General features: G+C 39.9%; 1 protein-coding gene across 3 annotated transcripts in view; it reads right to left on the bottom strand.

The window, feature by feature from the left end:
- The window catches only part of LOC133462274 (G patch domain-containing protein 2-like), a 39801-nt gene extending 23098 nt beyond the window's left edge, over window positions 1-16703 (bottom strand). The window contains exons 1-8 of one of the 3 annotated variants that reach the window (XM_061743426.1): window positions 16662-16703; window positions 11848-12535; window positions 4365-4426; window positions 3523-3681; window positions 2361-2440; window positions 1693-1757; window positions 1575-1608; window positions 1363-1457 (exon numbers count right to left, since the gene is read on the bottom strand). In XM_061743426.1, coding sequence (XP_061599410.1) covers window positions 1363-1457; window positions 1575-1608; window positions 1693-1757; window positions 2361-2440; window positions 3523-3681; window positions 4365-4426; window positions 11848-12521 — 1169 coding nt within the window. In that variant the 5' untranslated portion in view covers window positions 12522-12535; window positions 16662-16703. Of the gene's footprint in view, window positions 1-1362; window positions 1458-1574; window positions 1609-1692; window positions 1758-2360; window positions 2441-3522; window positions 3682-4364; window positions 4427-11847; window positions 12536-14657; window positions 14704-15936; window positions 16025-16661 lie in introns of those variants that run through there. The other 2 variants (XM_061743427.1, XM_061743425.1) reach the window with 2 other exon arrangements.
- Between the last annotated feature and the right edge of the window lie 4464 nt (window positions 16704-21167).

Below are 21167 nucleotides of genomic sequence, written 5' to 3'. Positions count from 1 at the left end.
GACTTAAAGAGTTTAAGAGTGTTTTATTTGGGCTTCAACATTTTCATTATATGCAGACCATAAAACGTAAAATAAGGCATGTATTTGGATATTGCCACCTGATGAAAGTGCTTTATATAACAAAATGCAAATGACATTCTGCATACTAAATATGCATACAATGACAGAAAATTAATCATCAATAAGATCCTTTAGGATGAATGTATGTGCCTCGATGTGCTTTATACCCACTTCAATGAATCAAGTATCAAATAAAATGACTCTAGTGTACTTGTAACCTGAATATTAGAGCTTTTAAAAACGCCCTGAATTACCTAATTTATACAATACAGAGAGGCTAATTACTTCCTGACACACACACACGTGGAGCGCACTCTCATTTTAATAAGGAAGGAAAAGGTTCAACCACCTAACCAGATAGATCTTCCCACAAACACACGCTCACACGCAGGTTGCTCTAGCTGACATGTGATTTGTAACTGAATCATTTACGTAAGTCTTGTCATCAGAAGAATGGTATGACATGTGTATATTCCAACATACTTCCACAAGCTCACACCAATGGAGAGTGTTTAATTGGAAAAATTTAATTCGGTATTTTATAACGCCTAAGATCCAAAGTAAAAAAACATTAACATCTTATCCTTACTGGAGGCAATGTGGTTCTTTAAATGCACATCATGCACATATTTTTTGGAATTGTGAAAATTTTAAATTTTTCTGGAAAGATGTACATTCAGTTTTGACAAAAGTACTTGGATATGAGATTCCATTAACATGTACTGTCTTATACTTGTGTCATATTGCAACGGTAGTGCAGGCAGAGGATCACTGGTTGGTTAAGACACTCCTTACAGCTGCTAGGAAAACCATCACTAGAGCTTGGTATAAACCTGAATCGCCAACTTTTAAACAGTGGCTGGATATTATTAAAGAAATATCGACTATGGAAAGACTGACCCATATTCTGAGTTTGAGGGAACGACTATTTGAGAAGAGATGGCAAAAGTGGACATTTTATTTACAGAAAGCATAAGGAAGCGGGCCTCTTTTTTTTTCTTCCTCTTTTCTTTTTATTGGTTAGATTATTAATGTGCTAACCCACAAGTTTATGTTTGTTTTTCTACTTTTTATTTTTATTTGTTTGTTTGTTGCACGGTGAATATACAGATAATTTTTGTGATCTGGTAAAAATGTGCAGTTGTAAAAAAAAAAAACTGAAAATCTAATAAAAACAAAGTGACAAAAAAAAAGAAAGTGTAGCCGGCTGACAGTTTGAGCTCTGGCTGACGAAACAAAACAGCAAACACCGGCACCCTGGAAAGAAACGCTTTTGCTCTGTAAACACGAGGCATCGTCTACCTGTTTGTGAGGACTGAGGAGGAAGAACATCTGGGAGGTGGGGTCGCTGACGTCATGTCTATGGGACACACAGGTAATGGGCACATAGGGGTCAACTGGAAATTGAAAGTATCGGTGACATTTAGAATTTACAGTTTTACAACCTGAATAAAGTCAGAGTGGGATTCAAAAAAAAAAAAAAAAAAAAAAAAAGATATTTGAATGGTAAATACCTGGCTTTGTTTTCCAGCAGAAGCCCGACGAAGGCTAAAAGGAAACAAGTAAAGTATGAGAGGCAACAATGATTTACAAAGACCTTGATATAATTTAGCTTTTAACTCTGCATCTTACTCTTTCTGGTAGGCCTCATGGGAGAAGCGCCGTACTCTTTTTACAAACACCGGCATGTTGTTACCCTGATCAACAAAGACACACAGCAAGAAGTCAACCGTGCACCTGTTTTAAGAATCAATATAATTATTAAGTAGTTTAGTTTAGTTTATTTATTTAGCAATACAAGACAAATATGAACAAAAAAATGGAAAACAATGAAATAACATGCAAGGAAAGGAAGAAGCCTGGTGGCTTATATAGAATCCTTTCCATATATGAATAAAACACAAAACAAAGCTACACAAGGGAGAGTAAAAAAAAAAAAAAAAAAACACAAGAAAATGTAACTCAGATCAAATAATGAACATTACAAAAATGAAACAATAAGAAAGTTCTTTAAATGTTTTTTGAATATTGGCAAGGATGGTGATGATTTAAGAGATTTATTGAGTGAATTCCACAAGTGGAGGCCTCTGTAAGTGATGAAAGATTGATGGTTACCAGTTCTACAAAACGGTAAATTAAAATCATCTTTGTGCCTTGTGGCATAAGAATGAATATCGGAATTAACACAAAAGAAATTATGAAAAGAAGAAGGAAGATCTTGTATATCATTTTTAAATTTGAACATAAATAAACATGTAAGTAAGATATTTCTTTTTTAAGGGGGGGGGGGGGGGGGTTACCTTCCTAGGAAGCCGCCTCCTGTCCCTCCTGAGGAAGCAGGCAGATGAGTCAGGCAGTCGTGTAACACGTGAACGATACCCTGCAACAGTACATGGACAAACGTCATGAGAGGGCGCTCCTCACAGGGGCGCCCAAACATTTGCAGGAACGACTCAGGGAATCAAGTTCAGCAAATATAAGGTTCCTCTTTAAAATAATTCGTTTTCACAGAATGAGAATGGCTATCACAGGACAGACCATTTATGTATTTAGTTGGGATATGTCAACAAGTAACCTCTGGTTATTCTGGCTCACTTGAAAAATAAAATGTTGGAATAAACTAAACTATCCTGAACATAAAAATATCCAGGAATTTAGCAGACGGGAAAAGCTGGAGTGAGTGTGATGTCGTCTTCAAACGTTATCAGATGAAAGGCTCACCTTCTCAGATTTTGAAAACCCTCTAATAAATTAAGCAATATTTACTCTATCACAGATGAAAAACTCATATATATATAAAATAGTGAAATATGAAACATGTGATCTTTGTGACTATGAAATAATGTGAAATAAGTCTTATCAGAGAGTACACTCTAAATAAAAACATTCCAGTATTAACCTTTCTCTTTGAAAATGAATTGTCTTTAGTCGCTCAATCTGTGGGATGTAGAGACATCTAGTGGCACAAATGACAAACTGCAAGTAACAGAACACTCCCAACCCAAACTACAGTGGCGTTTACAAAAAACTTGTGGAAAAATCCAAGGCCCACTTGAGAGCCCATGTTTGCTTTGGCCCTTCTGGGTTGCCGTAGTAACGAGATGGTGCAAGATTGTTTAGGGGATGAAAGATCACTTAATAACTTGCTAATTTTAAGGTAATTAAGAGGTTTCTTGCATCTTTTTTATGCAACTCAACACTGAGGGAATATGATGCTTCATCCCAACTCAGATCAGTCTTACTAAACACAAACTGATGCTGCAGTTTCATGCTTTTACCTCTCAGGCCGGAAGTGACACACGTGTTGCATCTTTATTTTTTTTTTTAAATCCACAAATCTTCATAACTAAAAGTAATATTAATAACAATAAAGGCAAGCCAGTTTCCAAATAAAGTCGTTACTGGTCTCTCCAAATCTACAGTAGTTTATAACTACATAAAGGCAAAGAGAGTCTCCAAAACCTCTGTCGGAGTTCCGTGCAGGTTGGAAGAAGTTGGGTGAGGTACGTTTATCTTTGAGCGACAGCAGGTTCTCCGAGTCCCAGTTGGGCAGCAGGCTGGCCATGCCTGTCCCGACTCCACAGTCCCCTTCAAAGAACCAGTCACTCTGTTCATCATCGCCTGCATGTGTGGAAAATCAAAAGTAATATTGAGTAATATGCCTTTGCTGCAGCTTATATTAGAAAACAAACAGAATGCATTGAATGCTGGAAACATGAGTTACATCGTGGATCATTCCACTATTTTCACAAAGCAACACGAGCTGCTTAGATTCATGTTTTCAATAATATATTGAGCTTTTTTTTTTTCCTTAACACATTGAGTCTGCTTGTTCCTGTGTGCTCATGTGAGACTGATAAACTCTACATTTAACTACAAAGCACCAGACAAATGGCAGTTTTGTCCCCAGACAGAGAGATCCTCTCGGATCTGTCACTCAGCAATGCACATACAGGAACCATGCCTCTCATAGTCAAGGTGTAGTGACAACTGTTAAATCAGGGGCTGCCTGGCTCCACCATGGCTAATGAGATCAGCAAAGGCTTCAGCGCTCATTAACACGACATGACAACGTCTTATTAGAGTCGCCTGGGTGCCCGGCAACCAACCCACTGTAGCTAAACCTCCCTCTACATTCCCAAAATCAGAGTTTATCAGGATACTGTCCATCTCATAACGTATCTTCTTCCTCTACATGACGGAGAAAGCTTTGTCTGAGATTTTTGAGCATTAAAATTCAGTCTACTTTTTACTAGCAAGTTTAGAGCTCTATTACGTTGATACAATTGTTTTGGTTTTTATACCTTGTCTTCCTTCATCATTGGTGAACAGTCCAGGGTCACTGCTACAGGTGCTACTGGTTTCTCTGCAAAGAAGAAAAAGATCAGATTCCCAATGACCTGCTTCTTTATCATCAATGACATTTGAGGATGAAGAGCTCTGTTTTGATTTGTCATCTTAAAGCTGATGGGTTCCTGAGGTCAAACAATGTTATATACCATCTGAAAAACGAACAATGTAAACACAGAATTTACATGCCCCTGTAATGTCAATACTTAACATGTAGCATTCAATAATAAAAATAATGAAGAAGACGGGAGCTGGAGGTCGACATAAATGGAAATGACACAAAAAGACGGAGCGTGCTGCGTTCTCCCTTGTTGCGATGGCAAACACAAAGGCATCAGGAGAGACTCTGATCGAAGCCACTGAGTGACATGAACAATCTAATTGAATATCCTCCGCTGTCAGCTCCAATCTAATCTGGCCTGCGTTGTGGAGGATGACAGCAGAGAGAAACACATTCCCCTGCCCACACCCCTCCCTCTGGGTGTGCCCCTCCATGCAGAGCGCACCGCGGCTTCCACGCAACTGGCCCACATCTGCTGCGTGGGCTGCCACAGCTTACTGCTTTTACTGCTCAATTGGCGGTCCCCTCCACACCCCGAGGCAAAGCCCTGATACGCTCCCTCCACGCCCTCTGTGCCCCTGCTCCTCATCTGGCGTTGGGTTTCACTGCCTTTCCAACACCTCAGCCGGAGCAGAGCGGGACCTCTTTACAGTTTAAGGTAAAGGGAGACAAATGAACAAGATCACAAAAGAAAGACTGGGATTACCTACATTAAAATAAATGGTGTATTGAATAGCAGCTTGATATCGCTTTATTAATACTTGTTCTATTTCCTAAATCACCTTCCCGTTGATCAATGATAGCCTAAAGGGAAAGCCAAAACCATCCAGGGACTCGTAGATAATTAAAGCTGCCTAACTCTTCAACTAATGCTAATCACTATTCATGCTACTCTGTGAAAGAAAGGAAACTTTATTCTCCTGATTGCCTTGCAGTTTGCTTCCTGTTTATCATCTCTGACCTTGCTTGCAGGAGAACGCTGGAGGGGTCAGATATGCGCTGATACAGTGCTTTGCCATATTGCACAGGCCTCTAAGTGACGGCAGAATCAGGGAAACGTCCATCCAGACTGCTTGTCTAACCCTTGGCCAGATGGTCCTGCATCCTTTCCCTGAACATCTAGGAGAAGCAGATGTGAGAAGGGGAGCAGGCCTCTCCGGGGAACGTGGCCTAGCTGAGCAGCCCTGGACTGCACCCCACCACCCCGTCCTTCCAGCCCCGTCTCTTTAGATCGCTTCCCTGTGCTGCTCCTGAGCTGTAACATACCTCTGGACACATCCGCTGGCATCTGGGGCAAAAAAACAACCAAAAAAACCCTTTTTCATCAGTAGAAGATGCGGTCACAAGCTCTACCATATAATACCTCCCGTATTGGTGTTGTGCTTGTGTTGCTGAGTTAAGAAGCAAAGATCCTCAGTTTTCAAGTAAATACCGTATTTTCTGGACTATAAGCCGCTACTTTTTTCATAGGTTTTGAATCGTGCGGCTTATACAAAGGTGCGGTTATTCTGTGGATTTTTCTTCCCCCGCTTGGGGGAGTGCTAACCGGAATTAGAATAAAAACTAAGACAAAATAAATGCAAAGAAGAATACGCTACTTCTTCTTTAGCAGATAGAAGTAGAAGCAGATTTCAAACAGATAAATAAATACCAGTTATTTTCTCTTGGTTCTGTCCAGTTTTAATCAGCAAAGTTGCTACCGTGTTAAAAGACACTGTTAGGAAAGGATCTATTTAGGTACAAACATGTCCATCATTTACAGTTCAAAATCCTTCTGTACATGTAGTAAATATCTAATCTAACAACATAAATATCTGCGACTTGCATATCTTTTTCTTTAAATAGAGCGGATGCGGCTTATATGCAGGTGCAGCTTATAGTCCCGAAAATACGGTAAGTGTTTGCAGCTTATCAGAGGAAATCTGTGCAGGGTTTGAAAGAGAATCATAGGTTTGAACAAGTAATTAGAGACACCCATTAAGTATTTATCTATAAAGGTGTAATGTGATGTTGCTTGGAGCAGGACAGAGCCGATCTGAGACCGCTTCCATTAAATACTGCTTAATTAATACTATAAATAATTAAGATCCCAATTTTTCACGACCAAACACCTCCTCTTTCTACTGCCGCGACCTTTGCAAATGAGCGTTTATAAAACGTGTTGGGCAAACTTGGCCTTTCGCTCGGTGTATGCAGAAAGCAACTCCCGCACGGCTATGTCAGACTTAAAGGGTCAGAGTCAGTACTCGTGTAAAAAACTGTAAAACTGCCATCCCCCCTTTCCATCCCTTATGTCATTTCATCAATGAATGTGGTTTTACTGCTATTTCAACATTTAGAGTCATCACCAGAAAAATAACACCAGAAAAATGTGACAATTTTCACTTTTTTCAGGTAAATTTTCACTTGAAATAAGTAGGAAAATCTGCCCGTGGGACAATATTTATCTTCTCATTACAAGCAAAAAAATCTTGTTCCACTGGCAGATTTTTCTACTTATTTCAAGTGCAAATCTACTTGAAACAGGTGAAAATTGTTGTTTTTTCCAGTGATGAGTCTTGTTTTAAGTGTAATGAGATTTTTTTTACTAAAATTAGACATTTTAACTAGAAATAAGACAAATATTCTTGAAGATTTTGAGTTTTTGCAGGGATCCATTTTACTTATCCTGTGAAGGACAGAGTCATATTGATAAGTTCAGAAAACTGTTTTTTATTGTTGTGTTTTGATGTATTTGATGTAAGCCCGGTGGATATTTAAAGCTTACAGAAGGCTGCATTTAATAACTGCTATGTCATTCCTGCAGTATTTCTGCAGGTGTTTTGGTCAGTGCTATTATTTGTAATATATATATATTATTTGTAATCAGCACAAATTATCTGTCCCCATATGATACAATTCACCATCCCCCCTGATTTTTTTTTACAACTCGAGTACTGGTCAGAGTATATTTACAATAAATACTATACTGCATCTCCTAGACGGGAAAATATGATGGTGTTTCTGTTGGGTTTCTCTGTAAGTGTGAGCATCCTTGATGGGTTGCCTCTGTGTGGCCTTGTGATGGACTGGTGACTTGTCAAGGGTGCCGCTAGGCTCTCACATGGCACGTGGAGTAGACTCAGGTTCCCCTGTGACCCTGGCCACAATGAAGCGAGTATAGAAAATTAATGGATGGTGGGATCTCCAAGTGAAACAAAGGCAAGGGCAAAAAACTCCGGTGTTTAGGGATGAACTGAACTCCCCACTAGACCCTTATGTCTCTATACAAGCCAAAGAGGTGAAGCAAAACACAGTATCCAGATGAGCACTAATCATTAGGATATAATCCTCAGCTCCTGGGAGAGACAGATCAGTTTGCACAGAGATTACAGGCAAGCCGCCATTTATTGAGCCTGGGCTCATTCTGCAGAGGAATAAAGAAGAGGAGAGTCGGAGGGGGGCAAAGTGCTGATAACAATGGATCTGTGGGCTCTTCAAACAAGCCGCCCCAACCCAAATCCATGCCCTCTTCCATGGGTGTCTGATTATAAGGTTATCCCACCCTCCCTGAGCTGGAGTAATTGGATTAGTCTCAGAGATTTATGAAAATTAACTTCAGCAAATGCTATACTGCCTTCCAAAAAAAAAACTCCACACAGAGTTCTCAAAATCTAAATTACTGCTTCATACAGCCGAGAGCGCCTGAGAGGGGCTTTAGTCTTTCTGAGAAATCAACAGCAACAGAAAACAGCACGCAGCTGGAGACGGAGGCAGAGCCCGGAAGAGAGGCTACCCACAGGTGAGGCCTGCTTGCTGGGCCAGCCTGGGTGCCAGGTGGCCCCGTTGCCAGCAGGCTGGGCCAGGTCTAATCAAGGATGTGGAGCCCAACTGGAGCTCCAACATCTGCTCTCCATGCACTTGGGTGGTTGAAGGCAAAGCTGTGCCCCCTATACACATAAAGGGAGTGACCTTGAGAGGAGGCACATTTATAAAGAAAAAAAAAAAAAACACAAAAAACACTTCAGATGAAAAACCTTTATGAAAGGTATAGAGACTAAAGAAATCCAAGTGACTCCAAAAGACATTTCCACAACTGCATCTGTGTCACTTGGAGTATAAACATTGTTGTTGTACCTCTGTCAAGCCCTCGTCACTGTTGCCATTTATTCATTTCCCTGGCCTCCGCCAGGGCTTAACTCGTAAGATTGTTCTGCCCTCAGTACAGAGTGGCAGACTACTGAGCAGCAATCAAGAGAGCTGGCGTTGGGTAAGTGAGAAATGATTGACAGCGTGCTATGGTGCTCCCATTTATTTCTTCTCCGGAGCTGTTTTCTGTCAGAACGGCTATTGATTTTTCCATAAAGTAAGAAAACAAGTACCGTTTAGGGGCTAGGGAGGTCAACACAAATTAAACCAGAAGATGTAAAGCCTTCTCCGTCCCATTATGGCTTACTTCAAATGTTTTCTTCTCACGTGCCAAATATGATCAACAGATAATGAGAAAATCAAAGGAGACACATTGTCAAAGAGCAGAGGACATTAACAATAAATCTTTAAAAAAACAGTGTGTTAGTCTGACTGAGCAGTGTATTTGTCTCTTTATGAACTTATTTTTTTGGTTTAATTTAATTTAACCACAGCTCGTTAACATAATTTGCACATTATTGTGCTTTTACTTTCTAAGCCTTACAACATTCCTAGAGCAATTTCTTTTTCCTAAAAAGTAATGATCTGCCGTACATAAAGTTTAATCTCTCAAACTGTATTTATTTACTGTTTCTAGCTTCCTTGGAGACTGAGAAATAAAATGTTTTATTGGACATCTTTAAGTATACAGAAAACTGCTTCTCTCTTTTCCTCCTTTTTTTCCCCCTAACAAAGTCTTAGATGTGAATGAATTGAAGATTTTTTTCTCCCCTCACAACAAATGCATTTCTATGCATTTCTATGCAAATTAAACTTTTAAAAAGGCAATAAACCCATGAGCTACACGTTTGAGGCGCAGGATTCACACACTGGTCGAGGTTTCCGCAGCTTCAGCGCTGCTGCTTCTGCCGACGACCCGCCGATCAAACTGAAGAGTGATAATTTATGTTTTTACGTTACAAATGTTTTTAGCGTGACAGGAAGTGGCCGAGGCTCGGTTATTTTTCCTTTAATTTCTCTAACCTGGTCGGCCACACCCATTCACTTCATAAAACCTCTTTTTTGTTGAGTCTGGTACCCCTCCCATTCACGACCATTCACAGTACACCGCCGCTGAACCTACAAAGCCAAATACAATGAATGCAGAATCAACAACAGTCATTCACCCATGTTCTGCACATCCTGATTGATATTTTAGTGCATATTTCTGGTGACATCTGCCTATAACCACATCCTTTATTGCTCTGATTAATTGCATACCTATCGAGTGGTGTCCAGAGGTACCAGACTAATTATTTGTATCAAAGAGGAAAATATTCATGATGGTTGGCCAGACTGCAATACCTGCACCTGATACATGAAACTATAATTATGACTATCAACTAGAGGAAAATTAGACACACTTTGGTAAATAAAAGTGCTCCAGTGGTGTTAGTAAATGCACTTGATTACATTGCAGCTACTGTATTTGCTGCGTACAATCCTGAAACGCACTTCATTTTCCATAAAGATTTCCTGCTGCAGTATTTCACACCTGTCAGTACTGTTGGAGAAATGTGCAGATTTTGTTAAATGTCTAACATTTCCATTAACTGCTCAGTAGTAACTAATTGTATATTAAAACGATTGCTTTACAGCAGGGGTGTCAAACTCATTTTGCTTGGCGGGCCGGATTTGACCAATTTTTTTCTTGCGGGCCGCACACTCAAAATAACAAAAATGGTGCGGAATTTTTTTTTTCTAATTCTTTTTTTTTTACTATTGTTATGTAATCCGATATAAGTTTAGTTAATTTTAAAGGAAATATGCACTTTGTTTTGACTCTAATTATGTAAAATATATTTCTTCAGGATCTTTTCTTGAAATTTCTTGTTTTTTTTCAAATTATGTAAGATACTTTTACTATCATTTTACAAAGATAAACAGAAACGAAAAGTATGTTTTTTTTATATTTCGCTTTTTTATAGGAAATTTAATTAAAAGCTAAATCTTTCTTATTACATCCGAGAGTGTTTCTTTGTGATTTAGAGATTTTTCCAGTACAATTAAGTGTATCTATTTTTAAAAATAGGCGTGGATATTTACGCCAGTGTGCCGAAAAAGTCAGCACTTCTCTTTTAACTGTTTTACTTTGTCACTATCCTCGTATAGTGAACTGAAATTCTCAGAATAAATATCTTCTATCATCTTTTTTAGCAGTGATATTTTTCCTGCGAAAATATATAATAGTAGTCAGTTAATAAAAATAAACGACCGTCTACAAAGAAATAAAATCGGCAAATGCATTCTAGAAAACTAAAAAAATTTCGAAAACTGCTCTCTTTGTGGAATAACGATGGATTTGTAGAAGAAATATATTATTGGATATGTTTTACATTTCGTTTTTTTGCGTTGGAAACTTTCCGCGGGCCGCATGAAAATCTCTCTCGGGCCGCATGCGGCCCACGGGCCGCACATTTGACACCCCTGCTTTACAGTAACAATGTAACTTCCCTTTCTGTTGATACTTAAATCCACATTTAGAATTACTAAACAAAATGCACACGAGTGCGTTGACTCTGGGACTGTGGGACGAGCAGAGCGTTAATTACCCAGCCAAAGACCAGAATTCACTTCCAAACAAATCAATACCACCCCAAGTCACTTATTTATTTGTGACAATAATTCTCATAAGGAAATAATGAGCTGGCAGATGCCCGGGGTGAGAGCCATCAAAGATCCTTCCCTTATGATCATTTCAGCTATAACAGAAGAGGATGATGGGACTATCATTCATTTTTAATGTCAGCTCAATACTTTAAAGTGGAGAGGCGTGATTGTGATACTTTCTTTTGGTTTAGTTGAGGACACGCTGAGTACTGACAACGAGCTGGATGAAGAGGAGTGATATGGATCATCCTAAATGCTCCCTTGTTTAATTGCTTCTATCTGATAGACGTTATGCTGCTGACTTTTATATTATAGATTTAACTGCCTTGGAAACTTTCCTTTTAAAAGATAAAAAGTGTTTTCCTTTTTCAGACTAGTTTTAATGCTGGCGTTTTTAAACAACGGTAAAGTTAACGTTTGGCTTTTTACACAACTCTAAAGTAATGCAGGGTTCTGAGAAGTGAAAAGGTTTTTTTCCACAGATAATGCATTTCAAAGTGCTTTATATAACGCTGAATTATGTGTAAGTGGTCCAGCTCTGTAACTCTGAAACAAGTGAAGGGTTAGGCTTTGCTGTGTCAAAGAAGAGCTCACGTTACCCCTCAGACATGTTCTCATCTGCAGCATCTATGTGTTCCTTCGCCAGCTTTCTTTTCCAGCACTTGTTTGACATCAGTCTTCTTTCTTCAGTTTGACTGCCCTCTCCCATCCAACCACCGGCCCTCCTCTTTGAACCTGAAAGGCGCTGCCCCTCAGACCGCCGGTGCCGCTGTTTCCCATCCACACCAGAAACCTTTAACTTCTGCTGTAGCCTGACCGTCACATCTGAAGTCATGCGTTTAACCTTCCTCCGTCTCTTGAGCGGCCGTGCGGGATTATTCTCAGAGAAGGAGTCTGACTCTTGCCAGGAGGGTTGCCTTGTCCTTGTCCTGGGCCTGAACGGGCCTCTCACAAAGGCTGGCCAGTGGTCAGTTGGAGTCACATCGTCCGAGTCACTGCAGTTGGCCAAACGTGCAGTAAAGGCTGAGGATGAGTTCTCCCTTAATTCTTTTGCTTCATCCAAACTGGACTCTGAGGCGTCAATCCAGCATCGCCGGGGCATCTTGGGATAAAAGGGGGATTCGGGAAAGCGTTTACGGCCTCTGCGACGGCGGATCTGTCGTCGCTGCTGCAGCGGATTCAGGACCATTTCCTCCCACAGCTCCCCCAGCTTACTGGTCTCTGAGGCTTGGTCCAGAGCTGACACCAGGTCCTGCACCAGCTCATCCATCATGGTGCTGCAAATCACTGGTGCAACAGAGGAAAAAGGTTCAATTATATGTATACTGGCACAATATTGTAAACAGCTGCAGTTTTGAGCAGGCTGAATTAGTTGTTAAAACTAAACATAACAGCAAAAACAAAATAACACTCAATATTCAAGTCAGTGCAGAAGATTCTTAAGAAGCAGGAAAATCTGATAATCTCTACTTTTTAGGTGTGCAAAGAAATGATGATTTAAAAGCATGAACTTCAATGGTCTTTTTCAACAGCTGCTTTACAGTCACATAAAAAAGAAAGCACATCCTGATTCAGTTTAAAGGTTTAAAGTATCAGAACATTATATAACTTCAAATGAACAGGAACACATGGCATATTACTTTGGGTTGTTATTTAGTGAGCAAAAACTAAGCTAAAATATAGATGCAGTGTTTGAAAAACTAAGTACACCCTTGCCACTTCGACGTGCTTTAGAGATTAAGAGGTCAAGTAGGTGCTGATGATGAAATGTACTTCACTAAAGCAGCACAAAGGAGTTTTTTTTCTTTCTATTTTTTGTCAAAGCATCAGTTTCAATTTCATTTGAAGGAATATTTGATTACTTTTAGGAAACATTGTCTAGCTATTGTGGTCTTCCATCCCTATTATCGGCAAAAACCACTCAGAGTAACTTTAGACTCCCTTCCTGGTCGTCTCTTGTGACAACTGTGTTGCTTTAAGACACTAAGGCCCAATCCCAATACACCCTCTACTTTCTTCCACTAGCCCTACTTTCTTCCACTAGCCCTCCCTCACTATCACTACCCCTAAAAAAGAAGCCACAGATTTAGGGCACTTGAAATCTTCCCAGGGGCCTGTCCCAAAACACCCCCTACTCCTACTTTCAGCACCACCCCTAAAATCAGGAAGCTGAGAGCCAAAAGCTGTGTTAATTTCCGCTGTAGCGCTGTTAATATGCCACTTTATTAAGTTTTAATATTTTTTCAGGCGTAAAAGTAACCGTTAAGATCCCCAACCTGAGCTCAGTTTATCCAAATAACGCCAGAAATTTGATCTTATGTTTTCGGCGATGATAAGAGCCGCCGGTCCGGGACACAGCACCAGCTCACGGCCGGAGAACAGATGTGATCGCCAGGTCAACCTGCGCCCTCGTCCCGGGGAAGAAACCTGCAGCTCTGTGGAGAATTACTGCTGGCTGAAATAAATCATTTAGGAAGATAAATGTTGGTTTAATAGATTAAATCTAACAGTTGTAGCTACGCCTGTTAAGAAATTTGCTCAGAAAATTTCGGGATTTCTGCCTGCCTGCCGGCTCGGGAACTGATTTATGGTTCCGCGTTAAATCGACGCAGAGCCTACGGCGTAGGGTACGGCGTACGGCGCGCGTCGCCGCGTAACCTACGCTGTAGGCTCTGCGTTGGTGTAACGCGGAACCATAAATCAGCCTTTATTCTGGCGAGGTTTGAAAAAGACTTTGCAACAACAGGCAAACGATTGATTATGTACATTCACTGAGTGAATATTATGAAAGTAAAATATATATTTCTCGCTAGAAATGTAATCAAAACGCATTTTTATGCAGAAACTAACTCAAAATATTGATTTTATTCACTAAAAAATAAGAAATGTCTGCCATGTTTTTTTTTTTTTATTCAGTCCGCAAATGACGACGAAAAGCATTTTGGGAAATTTTCTCTAGCCCTCGGTCAGCGAGTCAGCATCTGCAATCCCTCGCTGTGAAGGGCTAGATTCATACACCCTAGCCCTCGTTATGCCCACTACCCCTACATGCAAAGAGGAATTGGGACACCACTACCCTTACGGGAACGCGCAAAATCTAGGGGTAGGGCTGAAAAGTAGGGCCAGGGGGGGGATTGGGACAGGGCCTAAGTCACACATCAGCAGTGATCAAACTAGCTCTTTCTAAAAGTAATAAATATCGGGCCGCTGGGTGGCACAGTGTTAAAGCAAGCGGGCCATGTACTGAGGCTACAGTCCTCCTGCAGCGGCCGCAGGTTCGAGTCCCGACCTTTGCTGCATGTCTTCCCCATTCTCTCTTTCTTTACCTCCTTCCTGTCTACACCTTGAATAAAAGCCACTAGAGCCACAAAATCTAAACAGTGTCTTAACTTCAACATCTATAGGAGACCTGTTAAGCTTTGTGCAGCTTTCATTGGTCATCAGTTACACACATGCCAACTGGTGCTTGGATGCATCTACAAAGTCTTCATCACCAAGAGGAAGAAGAATAAACAAAGAAGCAAACATAAATCTCAAAGTTATTGAGAGAAACTTTAAGGCTGATCCAATCTCCCATTATTATGAGGTACTAAGAATGCAGCATGATTTCAAGATGAAGTTGGGTCGAAATAAAGATGTGGAGCTTAAATAGTACTCTTTGCTGGGTTTGTGACATACTGATTCTCTGCCAATCTGAACAGCTCATTAAATTGTCAAGCATATTTTTTTCTACACATCTACTTTAAGAGAGGATGATTTCAAAATACTTAATGCCTTTAGGAACATTCCCAAATCCAAACAATTCCCTAACACAGTACTTTGAGATATATTCAGACCGTCTTATTGAACCTTGTGGCCTAAGAGTTTAGAGTTTGACTGAAAAGTGTCCACTGTATGCGTTGACTACATTAACAGGTGACTAACAACCTGACTGAAATGTCATCTGCAAAAAGCAGTGTTTTCTGTCCCTGCTCTGCATCCACCATTCCCTCCATGTTCAGTCATCCTCCCACTGGTGGACAACTTTCCCGAAAATAATAATAATAATAATAATAATAATAATGATAATAATAATAATAATAATAATAATAATAATAATAATAATAATAATAATAATAATAATAATCATCTGTACATATATTATGTACATAATCTTAACATAATATAATTGCACTGGACTTTTTTACCAACTACCTCCTCGCACTACTGTAAATACTTCCACACTGTGAATGCTGCAATCACCCATGTACATACTGTAACTCAAATCTGTTGTAAATCATATAATCACAACAACAGTATTTATTAATCTGCACTGTGTACATACATACATATATATATATATATATATATATATATATATATATATATATATATATATATATATATATATATATATATACACACACACACACACATATATATATATATATATATATATATATATATATATATATATATATATGTATGTGTGTGTGTGTGTGTGTGTATATATATATATATATATGTATATGCTGTACATTGTGTTTATTTCACTGCACTTCCATTTAGATGCTAACTGCATTCCCTTGCCCTGTACCTTAACATGTGCAATGACAGTAAAGTTGAATCTAATCTAACAGTAATAATAATAATAACAATAATTATAATAATATAATAATAATAATCATGAAGCTTTTGGGTCTTTATACCTCATATCATATATTACTACACCGATGAAAAAGACTGACTGACCATTAGCTGGAACAACGTGTTCTTGAGAATTGAGAATATATATTTATATTCAGTCAATCGATATTAATTCAAGAGAAAAAAAACGTTACAGCATGGAAATTGTATAAAAAATAAACCTTAAGAAATAAAATATCAGCATGCTAATGTATCCATGAAGTCCCGACAGCAAATAACTGATTTAGCCTATTTACACAAGAGCTGTCTCTTGTGATTTCATCTGCTACACGGTGTTTGTTTGTCACCAGCGGCGACCAAAGGTTTATTTCATCGCAATAATGAGTGAATCCATCGGCTGGAGACGGCTGAAGCCTCAGTGCTGAAGCATCAGTGTTAGAGGAGGCTGTTGTAGAGGACAACAGCAGGACAACAGCAGAGACAGCTGAAGCATCTGCATGCTGTCTGTTACATAACAACTCAAGCCTCAATTATGGTCCACGTTAAATCGACGCAGAGCCTACGCCGTAGGGTACGCGGCGACGCACACCGTAGCTCTGCGTTGGTGTAACGCGGGACCATAAATCAGCCTTCACACGTGAGCTCGGCCGCACATCTCTTTATCGTTACGTTTATCAGCGAAACGAGGCGTTTAGATACGTTTAACGCAGAAACTGTGTCACGGATACAAAATGTGCCCCTGCTGTTGTTTAATAGGAGCCAGAGTGCTGTGTGTCTCGGGACTCACCAGTCGCTGCTCGCCTTGTTTTGTTTTCGCACAGCTGGGGCACCAAACTTCCGCCCTGCAGTCCAGCCAATCAGGGGACAGGATTCTAGTGACGTCATTCCAAAACAGTCCGCAATGCCAGCACAGGTCCTGCAGATAAAGGGGACAAATCAGCCTGCAATGAAGCAGATAACTACGGAGCACAAAAAAATACAAATATGAGCATGGAAATCTCTTCTTAACTTAAAGAAAAAAACGTTGATTTGCAGGGTTGACATGCTATCAATATTTATGCAGCGATTTGGTTCTCTCTCTCTCGCTCTTTTGGTTTTTAAGAAAATGGTTTGTAAAGCTATTTTTGAAGCTTATAAGTGCTTAATGTTTATTTGCTTTTCTGTTGTTTCTTTGCCTTTTGTTGTTTCTTTGCTTTTCTGTCGTTTCTTTGCTTTTCTATTGTCTCTTTGGTTTTTTGGAGGTAGCCAAAAAAAGAAAGTTGGGTTTTATAAGCAGTTTGCTTCTGCCTAAGCCTTTTCAGTCATTGTTCAACACATGATTATTGGTTTTGTGTGAAATGTCAATGCTGTGCACAATGTTTTTGTGTTGTCATGATTGAATAAACTTCATTCATTCATTTACGTCTCTTGCTCTCAAGGAGAAAAAGAGTATGAGTATTACAGATTGAGCACATTTTTTTTTTTTAATCCTTTTTTTTTTTGCAGATGCCACAGGATGAGCCCCCTCACCACAGCAGTACTACATTATGAAACCAACTCTCTCCCCCCCAAAGCTTAACATTTCTGTGCTCACTAAAATGTTTAAGGTGTGTGCCTGGACCTGGTCAAAAGGTGAGTTAACATTCCTGCTGTTAAAACCTGAAACTTGCCGTGTGAATTGTGTAACACTATGTATGTTAGCAGGAGACTATTTAAAACCTGTAGTTACAGGTTGAGATGTACACCTATCAGATACTGTTTCTCCATCACTTCTTAAAAATGCTTAACTAGATTTAGTCTCAAGGAATCTGGAGGAGGCAGGACAGGAAGAGACACCGACAAGTGCCAAGAGGCTAGTACGAGTGTTTGCTGAGACAAAACATATTAAGTTGTAAATATATACAATGAGAGTGATGAAAGCAGAATAAGGGGGGTGTCCAGTACATCACAAGAGGTCCTCCAGCAATAAAGACCATTTATAGGGTTGGTTCATGGTCATGCAAGCTACCATGAACCATAAGTTTCATCAAAAGTAAGGTTTTTAGCCAGCACTTAAAGCTAGAGAGGCCGTTTGTGTCCTGAACACTAACTGGGAGCTGGTCCCACAAAACGGGAGCACTGAAGGCCCGCTTTCCTTTTTGTACTTTGAAAGCTTACAAGTTACCTGATAGTCTGACGGTGCTGTGCTGCATCAGGATAATAAGTTGTTAGGTCATTAAGTGCCTTATGTGTGTAATAATAATATTAAACCAGTGGAGTAAAGCTAAAGTTGGACAAAGACGATTTATTTTGATTTATTAGCCTTTATTTAAGCAGGGAAAGAAAGTGACATTTTAAATCAATTAAAGGGGACCTATTATGGCATCTAATACCTATTTTAAACAGGCCTTCGATGTCTTAAAAACAAGCTTTTGATTGTTTTTGCTAAATAAATTAGAAATTCAGCCTCTGAGCCATGTCTTTATCTTCCCATTCTCTAACTTCCTTCTCTATGCAGGATTCTGAGGGGTCGGGGAGGCTATGATAATGAGGCACTGTGCTGATTGGCTGCCTGAATGACACGATACACCGCTACGAAAAAATGGCGGAAGCTCCGGCGGAGTTACACCGTGTCCTAACTGCATGCGATGCGAGCGAGCGACAAAATCAATTCCATCCGTCCATTTGCTTTATTTTCGGCGCGCGCGCCGTTTCGAGCGGACGCCCTACTTCTATTTTCTTCCTGTCGCTCTCGCGTTGAAAGCTGGTTGAAAGAGCTGTAGGAAACGGTCATGGATGAGGAACGGCGGATCCAGTTAGTTGAAATGAGAAGTTATCTCTATGATACCTCCTCATTTCACTACAAAAACCTCAATAAAGTGGCAGCTGGCTGGAGGGAGATGGACAGAGAGCGTCCGATGGCGTCAGATGTCACGCAGTGCGACGCGATAGTCGGACGCTCGCATGCAGTAACACGGTTTTATAGTTGTGGGCGTGGTTTGCATTTTGGTTACGTAACGAAAATGCGCAGAATCTGAACGGCTCGTAGAAGCCACATCACACTGGATGGATCATCCGGGCGGCTGTGCAGACACTACAGAATTTGGTTGCTTTCCTCCTTCTCTGAGTTGGCAGGCTGAGGGGAGACCACTTTATATATGTTAAAGCAAGAAAAAATGTGTTTTTCATAAAAGGTCCCCTTTAAGTGTAGGAACAACTAAAAGAAATTAGCCTCCTTAGCAAAGACTATAACTTTTTTCCAAGAATGTAAGCCTGTAGATGTGGAAGAATAGCAAGAATAGCTTTGTAAATAAGTGTATGCCAGTGTCTAAGTCTATGGGAAGACAAAGCAGACCATCCAACCCGAGAATAAAGTACAGTGGTGAGTAAAAGCTTTGAGATTAGTGATGAACCTCAAAGCTCCACTTTAGACTGTGTCCAAGTGAATGCAAACATCAAATCACCATAGTCCAGCACAAACAGAAACGTAGCAGAGGCCTGATTCTCAAGAAAAAGTACAATTTCAAGTTTTTTATCAGTTGTTCATAATGCAGAACAAAAGAGAAAGCATCGTCAATCAAAATCCCGAAATAACTGTATCATGAAAATGGCTCTACCTCAGAACCATGATAAGTGACAATTTCTCTTTGTAACTCTCATCAGAAATCTCGCTGCAGCATGTAGGCTGGTTTTCAGGCAGAACTGTGTCCAAAGCAAATGCTCACATCTGCCAGCTTGTCTTCTCTTCATACTCCAATCTCCTGCTATCTCTTCTCCAGTTTAACAATCCACATGCGCCTGCCCATCCACATAAGTTAAAATAAGACATAATATCCTCACTTCAGACACCTTCTTCCTTTTCAACTCTGAGATTTCTGTGGACAAGGGTCTGTGGAAGAGTTTCTACCAGAGCCGGAATCATGTGTATTTACAGGAGCTCATCTTGGAGCTCAGACCAGTAAGGCCGCCAGTATTCCCAAAAAGCATCAGTAGGCCTTATTTTATTTCAACCTTTCTTCCAATTTATAAACTTTAAGAGCTTTACATGCTCTCACTTTTTTTAAGCTGAAAACAATAGATGCACCTGTTGTGTTGGACTGCATCAGCTGCTAGAGTTTACATTGTTTACATTATATAATTTGCATCACAAAAGATTAATACCATCTCTGACAGTCTCAGTATAAATTTAAAAATGTAGCTTGCAAGTAATTTTTTAGTTGTTCATATAGTTACATCCACTCAGGAAGTGAGTATAATATGGCATGTACAGCCTTTTTATTTCTTTTTTTTTTTTCAAACAAAACCCACAAGCGTATTCACTGGTCGTCATTGCATTGCCTTCATACCTTTTAAAACAAGAGTTGACTTATGCATTTTATGATATATGACAGCTCTCTGTAATGAAGAAGTGTTTCGTAAAGCTAGTGCTGTTGCTGAATAAAAGCAAAAAAAAGTAATTTACTACTTCTTTCATCTATCAGATGAAGGCAGCCAAAAGAACAAAAAAAAAAGAAAAGAAAGAAAAGTCTGTGAAAATGAGTACAAAAGCCATTTAATCGCTCTCATCTTCTCTTAATAACTGCAAATTTCCCCTTTGGCCCAGGGGAGAGGGCCTCTCTGTGCCGCTGCCCCCTTATCTGTCGCCTCCATATTTCGGCAAGCTGAGTGGCTCCCTCAGTACCCAGCCCCCGGCCTGTTCTCGCTGGGCCTGTGGGGAAGCTGGGCTCTGGGGTCCGCCATTGTTCTGGTATGGGAGGAAGGTCCGGTGAGAACTCCGAAAACCGGAGAGTGGGAATATAAAAAAAAAAAAAAAAAAAGAGAGAGCCACTGCTTCATTAAGTGGAAACCTTTCACAAGCAAACATATCAGAAACGGCCCCCTTTCAGAGGCAGTAATTAGCAATTTGGAGCCCTTCCCCCTCAGGATATACTGTTTCAATTTAGTCAGCAGCTTTAGATTCTTTGGCACTTAATATTCATTGTTTCTGCCATCTTCCCAATTTCTCAACGTACATTGTCTGGTCTTTCACTGGCGATAAAGGGCTTTATCTGTCATGTAATTCTTCTTTTCAATGAGCCCTATGTAAGAAGTAAATTTTTATAAATAATTTTATACAGGATTTGCAAGGAATGTGTGGGATAAGATAGGACAGTGCTCTTCGCAAAGTGCCAAGCTGAATACAATATTGAACTTGAGTTCTACAACAAGTAATATAATGGAAAAGTTCCTCATTTTTGCAGCAAGTCATGATTCAGGACCAGAGAAACACTACTACACGTCAAAGAATATTTAAGTTTGAATTATTTGATAACATTGGACTCAAATTCATAAGCAC

Source organism: Cololabis saira, chromosome 16 (genome assembly GCF_033807715.1).
Source record: "Cololabis saira isolate AMF1-May2022 chromosome 16, fColSai1.1, whole genome shotgun sequence".
NCBI lineage: Eukaryota > Metazoa > Chordata > Actinopteri > Beloniformes > Belonidae > Cololabis > Cololabis saira.
The sequence above is the reverse complement of the archived record's forward strand: the minus strand, read 5'-3'. Positions and strand labels throughout refer to the sequence as shown.